This window comes from Mytilus edulis, chromosome 5 (assembly GCF_963676685.1).
Source record: "Mytilus edulis chromosome 5, xbMytEdul2.2, whole genome shotgun sequence".
NCBI classification, from domain to species: Eukaryota; Metazoa; Mollusca; class Bivalvia; order Mytilida; family Mytilidae; genus Mytilus; species Mytilus edulis.
In genome coordinates this window covers 65,116,063-65,138,101 of record NC_092348.1, presented here as the reverse complement: position 1 = coordinate 65,138,101, position 22,039 = coordinate 65,116,063, and the positions used below count along the sequence as shown (strand labels likewise).

General features: G+C 32.2%; 1 protein-coding gene across 1 annotated transcript in view; it reads right to left on the bottom strand.

The window, feature by feature from the left end:
• Nucleotides 1-890: 890 nt before the first annotated feature.
• Nucleotides 891-22,039, bottom strand: part of LOC139525189 (limbic system-associated membrane protein-like) — a 54,509-nt gene continuing 33,360 nt past the window's right edge. The window contains exons 2-5 of the mRNA XM_071320379.1: nucleotides 11,137-11,424; nucleotides 3,922-4,215; nucleotides 3,130-3,416; nucleotides 891-1,287 (exon numbers count right to left, since the gene is read on the bottom strand). Of these exons, the coding sequence (XP_071176480.1) occupies nucleotides 1,117-1,287; nucleotides 3,130-3,416; nucleotides 3,922-4,215; nucleotides 11,137-11,424 (1,040 nt within the window). The 3' untranslated portion in view covers nucleotides 891-1,116. The remainder of the gene's footprint in view (nucleotides 1,288-3,129; nucleotides 3,417-3,921; nucleotides 4,216-11,136; nucleotides 11,425-22,039) is intronic.

Below are 22,039 nucleotides of genomic sequence, written 5' to 3'. Positions count from 1 at the left end.
TCCTTCAGTGATAATTCAAGATTTAAAGTACTTTTTTCAAAATCGTCTGAAATAATGTTTTGAATAATAAGTTTATTTCTTAAAAAGAAGTTTCTTTTAATCTAGACCATACTTCTATGAAATATATTTTGTTGCTTTTTACTTCGATTTTCATAGCGTTTGAATTTTTGTTTTGCTGAATTGAAACAGAGTTTCATTTGACTGGACTTTGGTTTTAAATCCACCATTGCTGACATGAAATCTCTATATAAAACTAACATTCTTCTGTTATTGAACTCGTAGATACCAGAATGACAGGATTTGTTACACAAGGCGCGCTTTCCGTCTGGAAAAGACTCACCGGGGATGCTCGAATCAAAACCATAAAACGGCCAAACCATGGTTAATCAATTTTGGTACTATTTTACCACATCCAATGCAGGAATCACATTTGTTTGCATTTGATTTCTCTCTTAGTGTAGTGTTCAATAATATCCCTCAAAAGAATGTAAAAATCATCCAATATTGCAATAACAGTATAACAAGTATACCAAACTCCAAGGCCAATTAAAAATGGGGAGAGTCCATAATAACTGACAAACATCAAAAGCTATGAATCAACGAAACTAGTGAAAAATAAAATTTCCTAATTTAGTCGATATTTATGATCAAATAATGACACTGCTAAGGGTTAACCCATCTTTTTTTTTATATTAGCACTCCTCGTTCCGTTAAAAAATATCAAAAACGGGGTTACAACAAATACACCCAGTCTGGTATTGTTTTACTCGTATTAACGGTAAGGTGTACATCAACATAAAGTGCTGCATGGCAAGGAAAATGATTAAATGATATACCAAAAAATGTATTGATAATTCTAAACATATTGTCTTTAACACTTAAACATAACATTTCTTTTCCTTTGTTTTAATTCATATCTACCGTTACAAATACGAAACCCATAGTTTTACAAAATTTGTGGATGCATTGATTAAAACTATTTGGTGGTTTATATCTTTCGAGTGTTGGTTTTAAAATATGTCTTCATTTACAAAGTGAACGAATCGTATTTCATGTTTTCTTAATTATGAATTATCTGTAATGGACATAAATGATTTATCAAAGTACACTTCAATATCAGGCAAGGTAAAGATTGCTAGCTTCTCTTATATTAAATTCTGTTCGATCGATAGGACAAATTCCTCCTATTCTTTCCATACATTCGCCACAAATGGCGTGACCACATGGAAGCCGCTTATTTGGTGGTTTATCCCTGCAGACTGGACATTCAGCTGTGTTCATTTGCTTCTACAAAATATGAAGACTTTCTTAAAATAATAATGTATATAGTTAACGAATCAAATACAACAAAAACATATCATTTATGAATTTCAAAATCCGCATGATTGTCGAAATATCGAATTGAATTGACAAAAAATTTCTAACTCCAAGTACATTCAAAAGGATTAGTCCATACAAAACTGACAAAATCAAATATTAGACTTTATCAACCAAGGGAACGAGTAGAAAACAGCTGTCTCATTCCTGACTTGGTTCTGGATTTTTCTGAAAAAAGCTGTTAAGCCTGGTGTTGTTGCTAGATAAACTTCCCACTTGTATGACAGTTCTTTATAGTTCCGTGACGTGAACGAGCAACACACAGACGTTACGCACGATATTGCGTCTCAAATGGTAACGTCAAATGTTTACGTTTTATGGCGATTAATGTTTAGTGGGGATATTTTTTTTTATTTCGCTTGCAATCTTTGTTTTGCACATCAATATGGATACTTCTGAATGTTTGGTTGTACTGAGTATGCATGAAATATTTCCCACTAAAAGTAACGTACGCAACAAACAACAAAATAGATCGTATTTGGGTAATGCATAAGTCAATATGAAATGATAAGATATATACGGTATGACGAGTGCCAATGAGACAACTGTCTACCAGAGACCAATTGACATAAAACGTAACAAAATGCAATGTTTCCCCATTTAGATCCGAAAAGGTAGAAGATATACATTTGGCTTTAATTAAAAAGTTTGTCGGGAATTACAAGTTAAACGGGTCTTGCTTATAAATTTCACTTTACTATTAAATCTTTCTTTAATGCGGGGTTCACACATTGCCGACTATTGCTCCCGTTTGAGATCAGACAGCGATACGAAACAAAAAGTGAAAAAGTCGGATTACTATCCTCAATTATCTGGAATTAATTATCATATTACATTAACAAACGAAAGGAAGAAGGACACCTATCTCATAACGACAAATAAAAGCATGTAAAATATTAAATAATAAAAGGTTCATTTACAAAGCTTACCGGGGGAAAAATCATGAGTAAAAAAAACATGAATGACAACTCAAATCAATCGTGATAGGTTAAGATACGTATATATACGTGGTCTTATGACAGTGAAATTTTGGCGGGAATCTCAATAATCACGTGATAGTTGAAAATCATGATTTCGTTCGTTTTTCGGCATTTTATAAATACTTGAAATTGATAAAATTTATAAGGAATGGGTTTTATAGTTTAGGAAAACTTAGTGAAAGCTTGAGTGACACGTTTAACAAATTTAATAGGTAAGCAATAACCGGTCCCGTTACGTGCGTACGTCGAGTTAGGTGCGTATGTCATTTTATTGGAAATCTTTAATGAACCTTAAACAAAAATACTGACCCGGTTAAAAAATCCTGATGTGAACTCGTGCACTCTGGAATGGTAAGCCGGCATTTTCAAATACACCAAATATGTACATGTAAACAGTTTAATACTTGCATTTCAGTCAATATCTCTCCTTAGATATGCACAAGTACGCAGCGCTACTATTATTTCTTAAAGTTATACATAGTATATATATATATATATGTCAATAGATAGCGTAGGCTACATTGGGAAACGTGCCGACATTTTTTTTTCTTTTTTCAGGATTTCTTAAAAAGAATCGGCCTATGCCGAACACCATTCGTAACGCGAATCCGACACCTGACAATCCTGTTTACATGAGAAAGGGTAAAATGTTATGCGCCGCTTTTAGAGATGTGGATGGGAAAAAACAGTACGAATGCTAAGTACGGTATTTTCAGCTCAAACACAGAAAGATTCTGTATAACTTATAAAACATATTAACCTCAAAACTTACAGACTCTACTTTTACTGATATGCGACAAGTGTTGTTTCCATGTTTATTTTCAGCAACACATTCATAGAGACCAGAATCACCAGCACAAGAGTCGTAAACTTTCAATTTGGCGACACCATTTGAATACTGCATATTTATCCTTCGACTTCTTTCGATAGTATCTTCTCCATTGTACCAAGTTACGTGTTCCGGTTTTGGGTAACCTTTCACTTTTATCACAATTTCAAACATAGATCCAGCCTTAATATTTTGATCTCCTGGTACATCTTCAAATGATGGACAAAGAGCTGCAAAAATTTGAAAAATATTTTAAACACCGTCTCAAAAAAAAACACTTTTACCTTGTTATGTTCAATATCTACATGCGAATGCAGCAGATATGGCTGAACGAGTGCAAACATGTTTAACCCTGCCATATTTGTAACTGCCTGTCCCCAGTCAAGAGCCTTTAATTCAGTTGTGGATGTTGGTTGCTTTCTGTTATATGTGCTTTTCTTTTATTGTTAAGAGCACAAATAAAGCCGTTGTTTTTCTCATTTTAATAAATTGTTCTAAATTTTGTTATCTAAATCTGAACTTTTTTAAAATAGCTTATTATATGACACGGGTCTTGCTAACTGTTGAAGGCAGTACGATAACAAATAGTTGTTCATATCTTCGTCATTAAGTCTCTTGTAAATACACGTAGTTGTCTCGTTGGCAATTCGATACTGCTATCTTTCTCTTCTGGAACATACTGAAAAAACATAAAATGTATGGTCTGATGGTTATGACTTGTTTTGGTTCTATTACCGTCGTGAACAGATACATGGCAAATACTCGTAGTTTCAACTTCAACTAGTGAGGCTCCCTTGGATCTTGCCTTGCAAATGTATTCTCCTGCATCTTTCAAAGTAGCATTTGAAATTTTTAATGTAGCTTTTCCCTGCAAGTACAATATCTTTCTTTTGTCTTTCAAAGGAGTAACATCTGACCCATCATGCTGCCAAGTAATCAACTCTGCTTGTTTAACTTTAGCTTCTAGAATAATTTGATCGTCTAGATTGACACACGCATCTTCTAATTGTTTTGTAAAGACTGGTTTGACTGTGAACAAAATAATAATGTTATTGTTTGTTCGAAAAGAAATCGTATATCAATCGAGCGATAAAGTCTAAATATAATCTCTAGTCTAGTTGTTAATCAAAATCTTGGGTTTTGACATCGTGCTTTGTGAATAATTACTTGACGGATGTTTATCTTTCGAAAGGAATTACCAGAAACATTTTTCTAAATTCGTCAATTAAACTGTGTTATCTGTTAGATGTAATTATCATAAGATAATCACTGTCTAGATACCGTCGGGAGGTACATTTGTAGTAAGCATTATCACTTCAAACTAGTATACATATTTGTTCAGGGGGCAGCTGAAGGACTTCTCCGGGCGCGGGAGTTTCTCGCTGCATTTAAGACCCATTGTCGGCCTTCGGCTGTTGTCTGCTCTATGGTCGGGTTGTTGTTTCTTTGACACATTCCCCATTTCCATTCTCAATTTAATGGTGAGTTAACAAATTTAGATCTTTTTTGAAAAATTATTTGCCAACAAAATCCGATGTCAAAACTATTGCGCATCTAGATTGTTTGTATTCCTGTACATTTATTTTTATGTTTTTATTATCAAATATCATTATTAAAAAAAACAGACGCAAATTGGTAGGCATGCTGTAACCAATAACCTTATTATCTGTGGAGATTAAACTAGAAAGTGTGCTTACTTGATCAGAAACCATTTTTATTGACTACATGTTACATCGTAATATAAAAAACAAAATTGGCAAGGTTGCCTTGCGATATAATGCTGTCAGCTGTGGGTTTGATCATGATCAGTTCTGATTAAATATTGGTTCGTCCTGATTCTGTGCTAGTGGGTTTGTCAACATTTGATAAGAACGGCAATGCACAAGCAATTATGTTGACAACGTGTTCACCAATGTCTTATTAGTACTTGGTGAAGCATATTTCAACAATTTTGAATAGCAAAGTCGTTAGATTTCGCTTGTCGAAAGTGTCCCGATACTGAGTGGGCCAGTGGCGGATCCAGGATTTTTCATAAGTGGGTGCCCACTAACTGCCCAAGAGGGGGCCCGCTCCAGTCACGCTTCAGTGATTCCCTATATAAGCAACCAATTTTTCACGGGCCCCCTGCCCCCCCCCCCCCCCCCCCCCCAAATCCGCCTCTGTGGGCTAACATAAGTTTCCTTTGAAACATTATTATAACCGAATCAATAATATCTGTTCGTCGTGGAACTACTATTATAATATCATTTATTCCGTTATAATTAGGAACAGGCACTGATATATGTATATACATAGAATTGTAAATTATATCATGAAGAAACTTCTCATTACACACCTGAAATTGTGCTCGTTGTTTTAATACTGCAATGAATAAATGTGCAAATATCTGACTATTGATATAAAAAAAAAACACCGGGTATAATTATTTAAAAAAGAAAGACTTCTAGTACATATTTAGAGGCAGCTTCATGTCAGACAAACCAGTATAGCTATAATACCAAGGTAAATTCAAAACGCGGGAATTCAATATATTAAAACAGAAAAAAATCAAACGTTAGACTTAATTGATCAGAAATGACTTGCACAGAATCATGACTTGGTTAAACTGAGAAAATCAACACTTTGAATAAATTGCAATGTTTTTTTTCATTAAAAATATAATTACGTCAGGCAGATTTGAATAAAGAAAAATGACTTCATGAGCATTTTTCTATTCTAGATGTTTACAAAAATGATATCGTTAGTGTTTTGCATAGTAAAACAGTGCATATGCCCATGTTTGTGGCTTTCTTTCAAACCTATAAGAACATAAATCGATAGAGAAAAAAAAACGGGTTTCAAACTAAAACTGAAGTAAACGTATCAAATATAAGAGAACTACGACACATTAGAAACACAACATTAAAATGTAACACTCACAGAAACGAACCATAATATAACAATGGCCATTTTCCTGTAAAAGCGTTGTCCGTGCGCAAATATTTATTATAAAGCGCTTCCAAAATGTTCTTCGGTCAACGCTTTGACACACCAATAAATTTATAAAAAAAGCATTCAATTCTTAACTGATTTGTTATAATTACGGTTGTTGTTTTCGTTTGGACTGCTTAAAAATGTTCAAGACGGATTTTTGTTGAAAGCTAGCGATAAGGTAATTGTATTTCTTTTCGTTTTGAGATTTATTACTATTTCTGCTGCGCAATACAGAGTTATTCGGTTTTCGGACTTTATATACTGTTTTACGCGCCCTTTTCATTACATCTAGATTTCAAACACCAAAACTTGTTCGACAACTTTACGTACAACATGAGTGACGAGGAGGACCAACGCGATGTTATATGTTCTAACCGAGATAATGAACTGCCAAATCAAACAGACCGCGGTATAATCATGTAGAATTTTCTCCTGCAGACGCCCTTTCTTTGTTTTCCCGTCAACTTGATACTGCCAACTGTCCGAACCCTTATTACAGGAACTCCGTTGAAGAAAAGGCTAGTTCTGGTCTTTTTCTCCACCCTAGCGCAGCACATACAGAATATTCGTCTAGGAGTAGGAGTACGGTAGGTGGAAAAAGTGTTTACACATCAGCGAGTACTTTAATGGAAAGAAAGGAGCAACTTTATGTTACTACTGCAACGAGAAAGGTCATTGGGCCTTTCAATGTCCCAGGCAAGTAGGCAGATGTCCCCAAGAGAAGCAGCAGCAGTAAAACAGTTAAGTACCAGTTTGATAATTTACACGAGCAAGATTATGAATATGAAAATTCACTCATAAGATAAAAACCATTTTACGTTGGTAGCCTTTACGAAAATTTTCATTTTGGAAAGATATTTTAAAAGCAAACAAGTTTGTTCTCAATGTAATTTCTTTAATATCTTTTTATGAACAACATTTCTGATTTTAAACATTCAGTATTCGTGGAGCGTGCTATTAATAAGCTTTTAGAAACGGGGCAGCTAGTGAATGCCCAGATCACTTTCCTTTTTGTTATAGATCATAGGATATATTTGATTTTTGTGGAAATTTCAGAACACAACTAAATACTTTAAAAATTTCAGCTCTCTCATTTGGATTATCTACAGCAGCACGTGTTTTCAAAAGTTTTACGTCATGTTGTCAAGCATTGGCATTCGCAGGGCCTTAAAAATATATTATAATACTTCTGGTTTTTGGGACGGAAGAATATTTTAAACATTAAAAGCACAGCAGGAAATGAATTTTTGGTTGAATAATTGTCATATCTATTTTAACAAACTTATCTACCCGACAAAATAGTGTATACATGCGTTAGCAGTCACGCATGTGCTGGTTTTATAGTAGAGACTGTTCATCAAGTAGTCCAAAAGATGTGGACTAATACAGAAGCATCTAAAAGTTCGACTTATAGAGAATTAAAGGCAGTTTTTTATTACTTTGTCAATGTTTCAGCAATCGTTAAGTTAAAGTTTACACTGATAATTAGTATGTTTTGTAGTAAAACTGGTGTGTATAGACAGGGCAACACTATTTGTATTGAACTAACTTGGACTTGTGTACAGTGACAACGTTAGAGAAATATTTGAAATTATCAAAAATATTTCATATATCTTTGATTTCCAGTGAATATGTATTTAGAGCAATAAAAGACGGCAACATAAAAGAAAATTTATATAACAGGTTATTTGTTACTAATAATTTGAGTTTATAAATTACTATTTTCATACGGTATCTTATTTATATCAGTCTACACATATATTTCCTTTGTTTTGTCGAACTGTTTGGTGTGTATAGTTTAAACAATATTTTATTCAAATAAATTGAATTGGATTGGGCAACAGGCATAGCCTATGTAAGCCCTCTCCACAAAACAAGATACAATATATTACATTCAAACAAAGCAACACATACACAAACATAAAGACAAAACAGAATTAATTTTTCAAAAATACCTCTTAGCTGACTGGAATGATATTTCAAATAGTTACCGCAGATCAAAAGTATGACTATTTTAAAATGCTTCAAATGTTAACTCAGAAAAATTATGAAAAAATAAATTATGAAAAAAAAAAAGTTTTAGTATTTTAGGTTATATACTCCAACATTGATTTAGAGGTCTCACATTAAATTAAATGGTCTCCAGTCAACTATCTAAAATAATAAACTTAATAACTCATTTTTAAAACAACATGTTTGATATCATGTACTTATTTTTACTAAATTATTGCACCTGAAGAAAAACGGCAACGAGTAGTAACCATATTGATACATTAAAGAATTATAATAATATAAAAAGAATTTAGAATGTTAATAATAAAATAACAAAAAATAGATTTAAGAAATTAAAGATATACAAATTGAATATATGAATGATATAGAAATAAAGGTGCATTTAATAGCTTTTTAGCTTTAATAATATTAATTTCAATGTACTGTCGTTTCATTATACTTTTGTTTCAATTTTAATTATTTTTCAGCTGGTTCGGGTCTAAGAGCTTAATATAATATAAAATACAGACATACAAAGTAAAAGTAAATTTTTAATTTGGTTTTGGACTATAAAATACATTTCATTATACAAATCTCTCTGAATTTTTTATATATTCATGAACAGCCTTAACTATCTGCACATTGTCTTCAATACTCATAGATTGATCACCAAATAGTATCAAGTTTAAATCAATATCAACTCCATAAGCAGACAGTTTATCAAGGAGTGTGATCCTGTTAATAGTGTTTGATGTGTATCTCCTGCCATATTAGTCTTTGTTGTTTCTTTATATAGAATAAGAAATAATTTATGTTCGGACGAGCCAAAACTTGTTCGACAACTTTACTACATTTAGATTGTAATATTGTGCTTTGTATAAATCCTAATTCTTTGTATTTTCTTTTTGTAGATATCAGTATGAACAGTTGAGAATAACAGAGATGATATAGATATAGATAATATAATGACGCATGATGTACGGACTTTAAATATTCAATTGCACGGTATAAATGTATTTCGAAAAAATGTTATATTAAAACTGTTTGGTGTGTATCTCCTGCGTATGTAACTGATTTGTTATAATTACGGTTTTTGTTTTCAGTTGGACTGCTTAAAAATGTTCAGGTCGGATTTTTGTTGAAAGCTAGCGATAAGGTAAGAGTGATTTTTAGTGTTGAAATCTGTGCGGTGACTTATATTTGCTTAAATCCGCATTATTTCTAGGGTTTTTCCGTTTTTCGTCCTTCAATTCAATCAGCATGTTTTTTTGGTTTTTTTTTTCATTTTTTACCTGTATTAATTTTATAGTTCGGTGAACAAAAAATAGGAAAAAGCCTCATCTGCACTTACATGAAAGAAATTTTGTCTGCCATATGCTGTTTTGTGATATAAAAGATACGTCTTGGGACATGACTGCTTTATATAAGCCGTATGCTAGCGATAGAAAATGGCCTCTATTCTTGCTTCGCATCACGATGTGGAGCTATTAGTTTCAGTCGAAATACACGCCATCTTGAATAAATTATCACGTATAGATCCTGTTTGGATGCGGCTGAGCTACAGCAACGGCTATTGGCTTAAATGAGATAAAGAATTGCAGACTTTTCTCGGCCAGCATATAAGACATCAAATGCCGGAAATATGACTATATTTATTTCAGTTCCGATCAACTGTCATTAATTCATGTTTCTTTTATTATGCATACATTTCACAGATATATTCATTGTTGAAATACCATTTATTTATGCGTGTTTATTTGCTTTGTTTCTCTACAATTTGCACGATTTGCTTTGATAAACAATTTTCCCATACAATGTTAACAAAAATGCATTATCTGAAGTTTATAACTTCTGACCATCTAGTCACACCTCCAGAAAGGCACACCCCAAGAGTCGTGTCTATTTATAATTGTTTTAATTTTCAACAAGAAATTTAGAATTTTAAAAGCATGGGTGTAAAACGCACACTCTTAAAGTACATCCATTTTTTATCAATCGATATAAAAAAAAAAAACACATTTCCAATACTAATTAACAACCACATGCACACATATTACCTTAAATTAGGGTAGAGCGAAGCAGTTCATATCTTTTTAGAAAGCTAAAACGTGTACAGAGTTAAGTTTGGAATCCATATCGCCGTTTTGAAAAAATTATATTCCAGTAGATTTTCACCTCCTCTTTGACACTTGTCGGAATAATTAGAAAATGTCGATGAATGCAATTAATTGATCGGTTTACTAATATTTATGTTGTCCAAAATAAATGATAATTAAAAAACGCATCAGTGATAATTTGCAAAATTCCTTTCCCCTTTTTCATTAGCATCATATTGTCTTTTATATAGTTAACCTATAACAAGTTACATTTTGTCTTCCTAAATATTTCATGATTTGTTGAAAATAATTTCAATTGGTTATTGAAGTATTTGAAAATTGCTATAAGTATTTTAACAAGATGATTTAGTTTTATGAAAGGTTTGGTACACGGCTCAAACTATATTCACAATACTAGTAATCAGAATCAGATTTGCGGTTTTACTATGTAGGCCATATTCAAAATATAGGGATAAAAACACTGCTGTGATTATGTCACCATATTTAGCTCAAATTTCAAATTGTCACAACTTTTTTGTCCTTTAAAGTAATTTTCTGCAATATTTTAGTAATTTTTGAAAGCTGTTTCCACAAATTCTCTACTTTTAATATAACAACTGGGCCGAATAAACACAAAACTTGGCCTAAATCATTATTTGGGTATCTAATATTATTTGCTATGAATTTAACCTTATTTTACATGATTTCAATACTACTATATATACGAGTGAGCGACAAAGGCTCTTGAGAGCCTCTAGTTTCTATTATCTTTGTTTATACATTTGATTTTCTTCCTGAAAAAAAGTTTAAATATGTATAAATATGTTCCATGTGACTTTTTTCTATTGCTCACTAAGTTAATTTTATTCTGTCTACTAAGTGTACCCACCTGGCAAAACATGCAAGTGAAATTTATTTTTTATTTCCTGTTTGGTGTCATATCGTTCAGCTACACAGGAATAATCACCATCATCTTGGAATCTAGCAGATGAGATTTTTAGTGTAGCCAATCCAGTGTCTTTATTAAATTCTTCTGAATGAGATGTAGAAAATCTAATGACTCTATCTGTTCCTTTAAACCAACGAACCTTGTTTGCATTGTCTACTTCTGCTTCAACGCAAACGCTATCGCCCACCTTTACAGATGTATCATCTGGTGGTTGTTTGAATTGCACAGCTAAGATAAAAAAAAAATAACAAAGGGAATTAGGGTCAATAAATGTCAAAATGTGATTAGTATATTTAAGTTTTACAAAATATTTATTGAAAGTATTGTTTTCCAACAAATAGATTACAAAATAAAATATTAACCCCTTCCAAGTAGAACTAGATTTGTGTCACGTTCTCCGTAAAGACGTGACTGATTACAAACTATTAAGAACACTCTCCTTAAATACCTATGCACCTTTGCAACCAGGGATGGGCACGATTACTGACAAATGTAATCGATTAATAATCGATTACATGAAGGATTTTTGTGCAATTGATTAATAATCGATTACTCAAATTTTAGTATGTAATCGATTACAATCGATTACTTTATCAAAAGTAATTACATTACTTTTCGATTACTTTCAATTACATACTTCAACATTTCAACAAAAAATAACATGAGTAAAACACAATTATATTGCTCAACATTTGTATATATAGTGGAAATTAAGATCTTTACCTAATGCATCATTCAAAGCATTGTTTCTAAATTATAAGTTAATAGCTGCTTTTTAGATCAAATCTCTTGATGAAAATTAGAAATATTTAAAAAATCTTGTAATTTTGACTTTCAACATATATGAAAGATGTCATCGCATTGCAATAATCACTTATTCATAACTAATTGTTTTTCAAAAAATTAGCTTTCTTACTGACACGTAAGCTTTTTTTTTTTACTCTTTCAAAAAGCATAGTTAATTACAATGTTTATAAGGAAATATAAAAAAAAAGTAGAATAATTAATTAGTTTAGCTAATTTTTAAGATCAAAATTTATTTTTATAATGACATGCATGTTTTAAAACTTTTGTTTGGATAACCACCCTAATTACAGATTATTTAACTGCCACTGGAGTACAATTTATAACCTGGGGCTAAATATTGTAAATTTCCTTCTTTATTAGACATAAGATAATTGAAATAAAAACAAAGTAGTCTTTGCTATTGATTAGAAGACTTTGATCATCTCATTAGTAAAGGCAAGAATGTTGTTAACTTCTCCAATCAAATTATATACAAAATATATTTATAGTGTCAAAGGGATACATTGTACATGTATCTATTTCTAAAAAGAATTGCTATGCATTGCCATTGGTTCATTGTTAAAAGGATTTTGTGTTCTTTTTTAATCTAATTTATATACATGTATATATATCATAACATTTAAGAAACCAACTGTTTATGTATTCTAAGCTTCAACTCTGATTGAAAATGATGTTTTCAGGAAATTTAATACAAATAAGCTTACTACTTAGTCTTTTAAAAAATGTAGTACAGAACTTAACGAAAGACAGACACATTTCTTATTTAAGATCTATTTTATTTTTTCAAATCTATTTTCTTATTTAAATATTAAAGCTCTTGAATTATTGACAAGCACATACATCCATTTGTTTTAAAAGCTAGATATAAAATAAATTTAGGTAGGGGAGGGATCTGGTTACTCATAATGCAGCTAGAGACATTAGATAGAAATAAGGCAGTTGCTTAAATCTCAAGTATTGTTAATGCATAATATTTTATCTGTACTACAAAGTGATATAACATACATATTTTCCTCTGAAATAGGTTATTTTTCATCAAATTATTTTACTAAAGTAATCGAAATGTAATCGAAAAGTAATCGATGATTACATCCAAATTTTTGTTGTAATCGATTAAATTACGATTACATGTAATCGAAAATGTCTTCGATTACAGATTACTGTCGATTACTTGAAAAAATGTAATCAATTACAATCGATTACGATTACAGATTACGATTACCCCATCCCTGTTTGCAACTGTCGTTATACAATCGTAAGAATTGTTTTATCTATGTTTTCCTCTTATTTTTCGGGTTTTCATCGACTGTAATCGAAAGGTACATATTTCAATTCACAAACATAAAATGAAAAAGAGAGAAACTCGATCTAGATTTCTGTTCCTCCCCCTCATTTCAAAGGAAAGAAATCCGAAACTCAAAGGAAAGAAATCTCAGAAACTCGATCAAGATTTCTGTTCCTCCCCTTCATTTCAAAGGAAAGAAATCTAGAAAGTTTCTAGATTGAAAACAAAACGAAATATCCCTCCCCCCCCCAAAAAAAAAATAATAATAATAATGAACTGTTTGATTTGGGTAAAACATTATCTCAAACGATGAATAGATACAAGGATAACATTTTGTATTTACACCAGACGCGCGTTCCGTCTACAGAAGACTCATCAGTGACGCTCGAATCTAAAAAAAAGTTTAAAAGGCCAAATAACGTACAAAGATGAAGAGCATTGCTGACCAAAAGTCCTACAAGTTTTGCCAAAAAAACAGATAAGTTTATCTATTCCTGAGGAAGAAAAACCTAAGTTTATAAAACATATAAAAAAAGGAGTAGGTTCAGTAAGACCCCATTTCGGCCCCAAAATATAGCAGTTTTGCAAAATTGTGAAAATGTAATCTTTTAGCTATTTATTAGAAAGTAGAATGTTTCTGCTTCACAAATATGGGCTGTTTTTTACAACACAATGCACATTTATCGGGTACTAACATCATTAAGTCATGCTAAATTACTGAAATCCTCCCAATTTTAGCATTTTGGTTAAATTTTAGACGGTTTCCGTCTTAAATGAAAGTAGCCGCATGCGTGTTCATTCATAATTATTTTACTTATATGTAATATAATTATTGTTTATTCAAACAGAAAAGCTATTTCAGTTTACAAGTAATTAATTTTATGATAAAGATGCTGACATCATGGATGCAATTAATTAACATACACAGACCACTTGTTATAGAATGAAATTCAAAACAGTGTGGCTGTGGCCATTGATTGACACAATAAATTCATCTATTGATTTGGATAATTTACGTGAACGTTTGTCTGTAACGACCACTGTTCACGACGTACCTACGATAGACATTTAAATTGTGGGATCACCAAAGGTTTATTAACGCCTTTAATTATACAATAATTCGAAAAATTAATCAGGAATAACCTTTATGTTTTGATTTATATAATTGATATAAATCAAAACATCGTGTTATTTCTGATTAATTTTTCGAATTACTTTATTAAGGTGTTGAGAACCTTTGGTGACCCCATAGTTTAAGTGTCTTTAAAAAGTACATAGTGAGCAGTGGTCGTTACATACAAACGTTCACCTAAATTGTCCCAGTCAATGGATGAATTTAATGTGTCAATCAATGGCCACAGCCACTCTGTTTTGAATTTCATTCTATCTTGAGGTTAATTTGTCTAACATTTGACACTTTGAAGTTACAACTGGAATCTCACTAGGAGGCACACTAATCTTTTCTTAATCAGATACATGTCACAAACAATCACTGTAGGAGAGGAAAGCAGAATATGATACCAGATCTCTTCAATACTGATTACACAATAAATAGTATATTATTTGAGGGTCAGTAGGCCAGTCTCCTCCCCCTGGATGTTAGATGTACCAAATCTGTGTGTAAAGCCAATTGCATGGTCTTTGTTAACTCGAATAATTCAAGCCCTTTCCGTGTCCGATTTTCTCTCACAAGAGGGCTTGAATTCCTTATGATCATTGGCCGCGTCGCCTGCTCTCTGTGAGAGAGAGCCAATCGGCGGCGATCAGGATAATGAGTCTGCGCAACTATCTTGTTATTGTCTTACCAAACACGTGTGTTCAATTAACACAAATCCGTTAATTAATTAACATCAATTAACATCAGTTTACATCTTTTAACATCAATTAACCTCCGGAACTCCTCCTTCTTTAGCTGCCAATTTATTAAAAATTCCCATATTGCATAGCGGTGTGAATTTTCCGGTTGACGGTCTTGATCGAGGAAGACGTTCAGGCGTTAATGTAGCCTTCGTATAGATCAGCGGAATATAACGACTGAATTATTCGGGTTAGGTCTTTGTATAATCAGTTTCTTGGTTCATAGCAGCCTGACTAGTTGATGGAGTTTTACATTGCTATTATTCAATTTACCTCCCAACTTCCCCTTCCTGACACCTTCAATATTGTTTCATGACTAGAGAAACAACTCAGCTTAAACTCGTGATATATATTTTCCTTATTTCAGTTTTTCCTTAATGGAATTTTATTACTGGTCATTTCTAAAATTTCATTCATCCCCAAGCATTTCGGGGACAAATTTTATCAAATTTATTCCAGTGCCAGTTTGATAGACCCCTGCTACTTCACTAGTACATGGGCTATCCACCAGGCAGACCTTGCACTACCTGGCTGCCGATGAGACGCCTAGTCTCATCACCTAAGTGGAGAACCCTCGCTTCACATTCCCCAGCTGGCGGATTGTCGGGCAGGCAGGTTCTTCCTTACACTGAAGGTTGCAAGCTGACTTGCTCAGACAGGAACTCAAAATTCTGTTTGTATGCTGAGTGTTTCTCAAGGGCCAAAATTAAATAATTTTTTAATAAATATTATTATTTATCTACCTGTCTTTCTGTTTTAAGCCAGTATGATTTGCTGAGACTATGTTTTGGTTTGTACACAGAAACCCCTTATATTAGCATTGGTTGCAGTTTATTTTGGAGCAGTTATTTGGTCTTTTTTGCTCATTTATGTGGGCTAGCTATCATATTGTCATGCTGACTTTAATTGAGACTTGCTATATCAGGATCCCTCAACAGTTACACAAACAAAATATTACACAACTTCCTACTGAAACTACAGAAATAATATTCCCATTATGAGACTACAAGAAATATATAATAAGAGTCTACAAGAAAATACAATAGAACACTACAAGAAAATACAATATGAGACCACAAGAAAATACAATATGAGATAGCAGAATACAAACACCTTTGAAGTTTGTATAAAATTGAAATTTAAGTTGTATTTGATGATAATACATAACATATATAAAGGTTTAGGATGAACACGGATGCGGCCACTTTAATTTTTGACAAAAAAACATCTGAAAAGTGACGATTTTTTGCATATTTGATAGATTTTTCATATTTCAGCTTGAATCGGAGGGGTTTTAATGACTTAATCAGTTAAAATCTGTCACATAAACTAATTGAATCAAATGAAAAAGACACTTAAGTGTTTAAAAAGTGTTCAAAATCTTTCGTTAGATGAACCTGAAATGTAAGGCCAAAATCGGCCCTTACCGGACCTACTCCTTTGTCATAACACACATTTGCTGTGGAAAGTGTTTATCGTTATTTCGTAAATAAAGAAAACTGTATTACCAGTTGTATATTTTAAATGATCTTTCTTTAACTTTTATAAGAATTAAGTAAATTTCATAGTGATAGTAAAATGAGAAGCAATGATGTGTAAAACAATGCCAATGTCATACCTGTATTACCCACTCCAACAGTTGAACTGTTTCTACAGCTATCTTTACCTGAAAAATGGTTGTTATATATAAAAAAAAAAAAAAAAAACTTTGCTGATGAAGCGTTTGTACGCTGCATGAAATATTCATTATACTCACATTCAAACATTTTTTGTTATGTTAAACAAATGTAATATAACATATATACATGTAGTAGTGTATACATAATACAAAACTTTCAGGATGCATAATCAAGTCATTCCAATTGTTTAAGATTTTTGTGTATAAAAAGCTTCCCTTATAAATAAGTTTTTCTGCAATAAAAAAATTAAAAAAACCAAGCTGATTTCATCTTCAGGTGCATTGCGTCACTGATATTATTAGGCATCTCTAAGAACTTCTAAATATCTTTCTTTTGCAATCAATTTATACTACAGAAAGGTCTCTATGTAAGAAGTATTTTTTTTTCTAGTTTGTAGATGATTCATGTTCGACACAAGTTTGAAGTTTTTCTACATGTTTCGTATATTCCATCATTCATTGGTCTGAGATCTTCAAAGTATTATCAAAAATTTTATATATTGCATTTCAAACGGTGACAAAATATAGAATTTTGAGTCTTTTAAACTATGTTTGAGATATTATTTTTAACATTTCGGAATGTGATTATGGTAGATATATATATAACAGTATGGCAATTTTCACATCAGACCCCTTGTCAGCTCTAAGTCATTATATCATCCCGTGAGCAGACAGATTCGGGGATGATTTTTACCATGCGCTGATAAGTGGACTGATATGAAAAATGACATGTTATGTTCTTTTTATCATATATTTCGGCAGAAGACATACAAATTAGAACTTTTTTTAAACACTTTATAAAATTCATTTATTGTATTATTTGTTTTGCATTATTTTATATCATATTTTCTTGTTTCCTAATTGTAATATATCATCCTTTATGTGTTCTCTCTTTTGATTATCGTTTAAGTTTTTTGTTTTTTGATTGCACCTACCTCACATACCGAGTGCATACCTATGCCTTTTGCAATTGTCGTTATACAATCGTTGCAATTGTTTTGATCTTTATGTTCCTCTTATATTTCGGGTTTTCATCGACTTTAATCGAAAAGTACATATTTCAATTCACAAACATGAAATAAAAAAGGTTCAAACCCGATCACGATATCTGCACAGCCCCCCCCCCCCCCCCTCATGTCAAAGGAAAACAATTTCCTTTTGAAAACAACAAAACAAAATATTTTCCAAACCAAAAAAACTGAACTGTTTAATTTGGGTAAAACATTATCTCAAACGATGAATAAAATCATCATAGATAGCAGGATAAAATTTTGTATCTACCCCAGACGAGCGTTTCGTCTACAAAAGACTCATCAGTGACGCTCGAATCCCAAAAAGTTTAAAAGGCCAAATAAAGTACGAAGATGAAGATATGATGACCAAAAGTCCTATAAGTTTTGCCAAATCCTAATATTTATTTTTTTCATTCTACTTACTTACTTATTCACTTAAATGAACCACTGGTGTTTAATTTTCAGAATCAGGTCAAAATGCTTTGCTCTAACGATTAAAGATTGAGATATAAGGAGGCAGTTGTTCAAACCGGAAGCATTTGATGTAAACCGGAAGCAGTTGATATAATCCAGAAATAGTTGATAACGAAAATCATATCACACGGTAGTCTCGATCATCCAGCCGCTTTATTTTTCAAAGTAGAGCGTCTGGATGACAAGTGATATAAAAATGGTTATTTATGACATTCGGAATAGTATTGGCTTTTTTAGCTTCTTGTCAAAGATAATGTCCAAGACGAATAACCAAGAAGTTGGTTATTGACTTCGGAAGAAATGACATTACGATAATATTATTGAAAAGCCCGAGTGTACCGATTGTTGTTTAAAGCTATTTATATATTTTTGTGACGAAATACAATTCATGGAAAACGCCGTACAGCATGGCTTACATTGACATGGACGCGAAGGAATAAACCAGCACATCCAACCTTGGTAAGATGTTATTACAACGATCAACAACACACACTGTAACATAAATTGCAATGCAGCCAACCTGATACACCGAGTAGTTATATACTTTCATGCATGTCCGTGCAACGAAAACGAGTTTTATAATTATACAATAAATGTCAATTGTTATGTTGACTGGGACCACTCGAACAATCGTATACGTTATAAATAATTTTGGGTTGATGTTTAGTATCGTTTACTTTATAAATATTTGATGGAAAACTGTTAAGACGCCGAAATATCACCTTCATCCAAGATATGTTTGTTGTATCTATCTAAATCTTGATATGTGTAAACATGGTAAAGACAAAAAGGGGGATGAGAGATACACAATGATGTACACTTTGAAAGAAAAACAAACAAAGTGTATCTTAAAGATGCTAGAAGATTTTATACTAAATGGTCAAAATGATTTGTACATTCAATTTTCTGCAAAAAAAGACAGTTTAACAATATATTCAGCATCAATGAAAAGAGGTGTCAATGAGGCAGTAACCAGTGAACCCAATGACATAAAATACCAAAAGTAGTCTAGACCTTCTTCATGATTAAAGTTTATCATGTAGACAAAAACAAAAAGTGAAGATAAAATTGCCAATAGCTTAATATTACACAAATAAGGAGATGTAGTATAAATACCAATGAGAACTATCCACTCAAGTTCAAATGAATTGGATGTGAGTAATTATAGACAACTGTATAGCCTTCAAAAAAGAGAAAAAAATAAATCCATGCAAGGTTTGAATAGAGAAAACAAACATGTAATGTGTCAAAGAGACACTGGGCAACCCGACCAAAAAGCAGTAAACAGTTTAATGCCACCAATGGGTCGGGTCTTCAACGCAGCAAGATAATATTGCACCCTAAAGCGGGATTCAGCTTGCCCCAGGGCAATAATTTATACAATATATTTCTATGATGTTTTTTTTAAACAATTTGTTTTTCATATATATGCTATGCTGGTGACTAAAAATATGAATTTAATATTTACTTTCTTTTGTAGACAAACCAATGATGATTTATGTGTAAAATGTGAAGAATTAAAAAACATGTAATATTCAGGATTTTCATTGTATCATAAACAATCATGCTTCAATTTTATAAGAACAAAGTTCAAACTGAAAGATGTTTTTTTAATTACTGAAGCATCAATCAGTATGAATAGATCACAGTACCAAACATGTTGGGTATACATTATTTTGACAGGCGCCACAAAGCGAAAAAAAACACCAACAGACGTATATTGATTAAATGAAACAAATATCAAGAAACACATTATTGTCAGAAATGGTAGGGAAGTTAGATTTGTATTAACAAATTTAAATCATATGAACAATTAAACAGTTAGTTTTTATGGTTGAATTGTATCTCATTTTCATGTCGGACCCTTTTATAGTTGACTATATGGTAGGGAGTTTTCTTAATATTGAAGGCCATGCAGTTCTCACATTTGCGTATATCCATGTCATTTGAACTCTACTGGGTTGTTGCCTCGTGAGCAATCATACCAATTTCCTTATTTTTTATTTAAAAGGTTCACATGAGAAGTTTTTGTTCTTGTGAATCTGTCCTTTATTGTAGGCTAATACATGATGGAAATTATAAGAGTTGGAGAAGTAGAATACACTTTTGAGTTATTATCTTTTTTAAAAGTAACTATGCAGTATGAGATAAATCCCATTCCATCTTTTCCATGTACATGATTCAAACATGCATTCAAAGAGTATTAGGTTTCATGACTGACTGGTTAAGTTCTATATTTCTCCATGGACACGGGCTACAATGGCAAAGTGGTTTTGTGTGAAGGTTGGTTCCTAAATATTTTCTTCCTAAAAGGATTAGGCGATTATTGGTGTAACAGCTAAAAACATTCAGACTGTTCTGTCGTTTGCAGTTTTAAGATCAGTTAATTTTGTAAATGAAAATGGAATTGGCTCATGGTATGATTTCGCTGATCTGCCAGTTATACTTGTTAAGGAAGTTTTTCTACATACGCAATCTTATAGTATTTGTATGAGATGTTTTTCTTTACATAGACGTAACTTGATGTGTGTTTTTTTGTAAGGTGAGTGCATCAGATTTATAAAAAAAAAGGACATCACAAGTTATGACAGGAATTTACAGAAATGAGAATAATGAGACAAAACAAGGAAAAATGGATAAAAAATAAAGAATAGAGACTAACGGTGACACAATATACTGATGGTTGGTTCCTTGACGTCCAGTGACAAATATTCCATGCAGGTTTAGGACGATGTGATACAATACAAAGAGAGAATAATGGTATTTTATAGTATGAAGATAAGGGAATAAAGTGGATAGGTGTGCAATAATATAAAATAGTTTAATCTTTGGTTGCTTTTTTATCGTCTTGTGGTGTATTTATAATGGTAATGTTCAGGATGAAAAGAAATTTACAATAATTATAAAAAGGTAGTTATAATTTATAGCCCGTTGAACTATTGAAGCAGAAATATAGATTTAAGTATAACGGTCCCCCTATGGACCCCTTTTGAAGCGTACAGAGAGTGTGGTAGCCTCTATACACGAACAGTGGCAAATTCAGAACTTGTTATTAGGGAGGGGAACTACAATCACTCGTGCTACAGTATTTCCGTACATAATCAACCACATTTTTCCTACGAAAAAAATGGGGTGGATACGCCTATGACGAGTGCTATAACATTCAGTTACATAGGGCCGTAACTAGGCCTCAGAATAAAACGAGGAGGGCGTTTGGGTGCCGCCGTCTGCAGTACCCAGGTAATGGGGAAACCAGGGGTGACACAACCAGCCAAAAACTGGAAAAGTAGTTAATGATCAAGTCGAAGATAAAAACCATGACAAAAAAGAGTAAAACTTATATAAAGTACTTTTAATCAACGAAAACAATATCCGAAATCTGAATATATTTAAGTACGGCCAATTAAAGCTTAATTTTGACTCTTAGATCTTTATTACATGTTTATAAATCACTCAGTTTCAGACACAGGCACTTGTCGCAGAAAAAAAAATTCCTATATACATTTTTGTACCTTAAAATATAACACATTTAAGGCCTGTGGTTTCAGACAAGAACTTCAAGAACAAGAATACGTGTGAAATACTTTTTAAGCAGTTTTATTTATTTGATGTTTGTATTAAAATTTCCCATCAGCAAGTTGGCCAACATAAAAGTGAGCTACAAATACATATACTACACTGTTTTCTGCTGTTGTTTTTTTAAATCATGTTTGGGGTAACGGAAGTGCT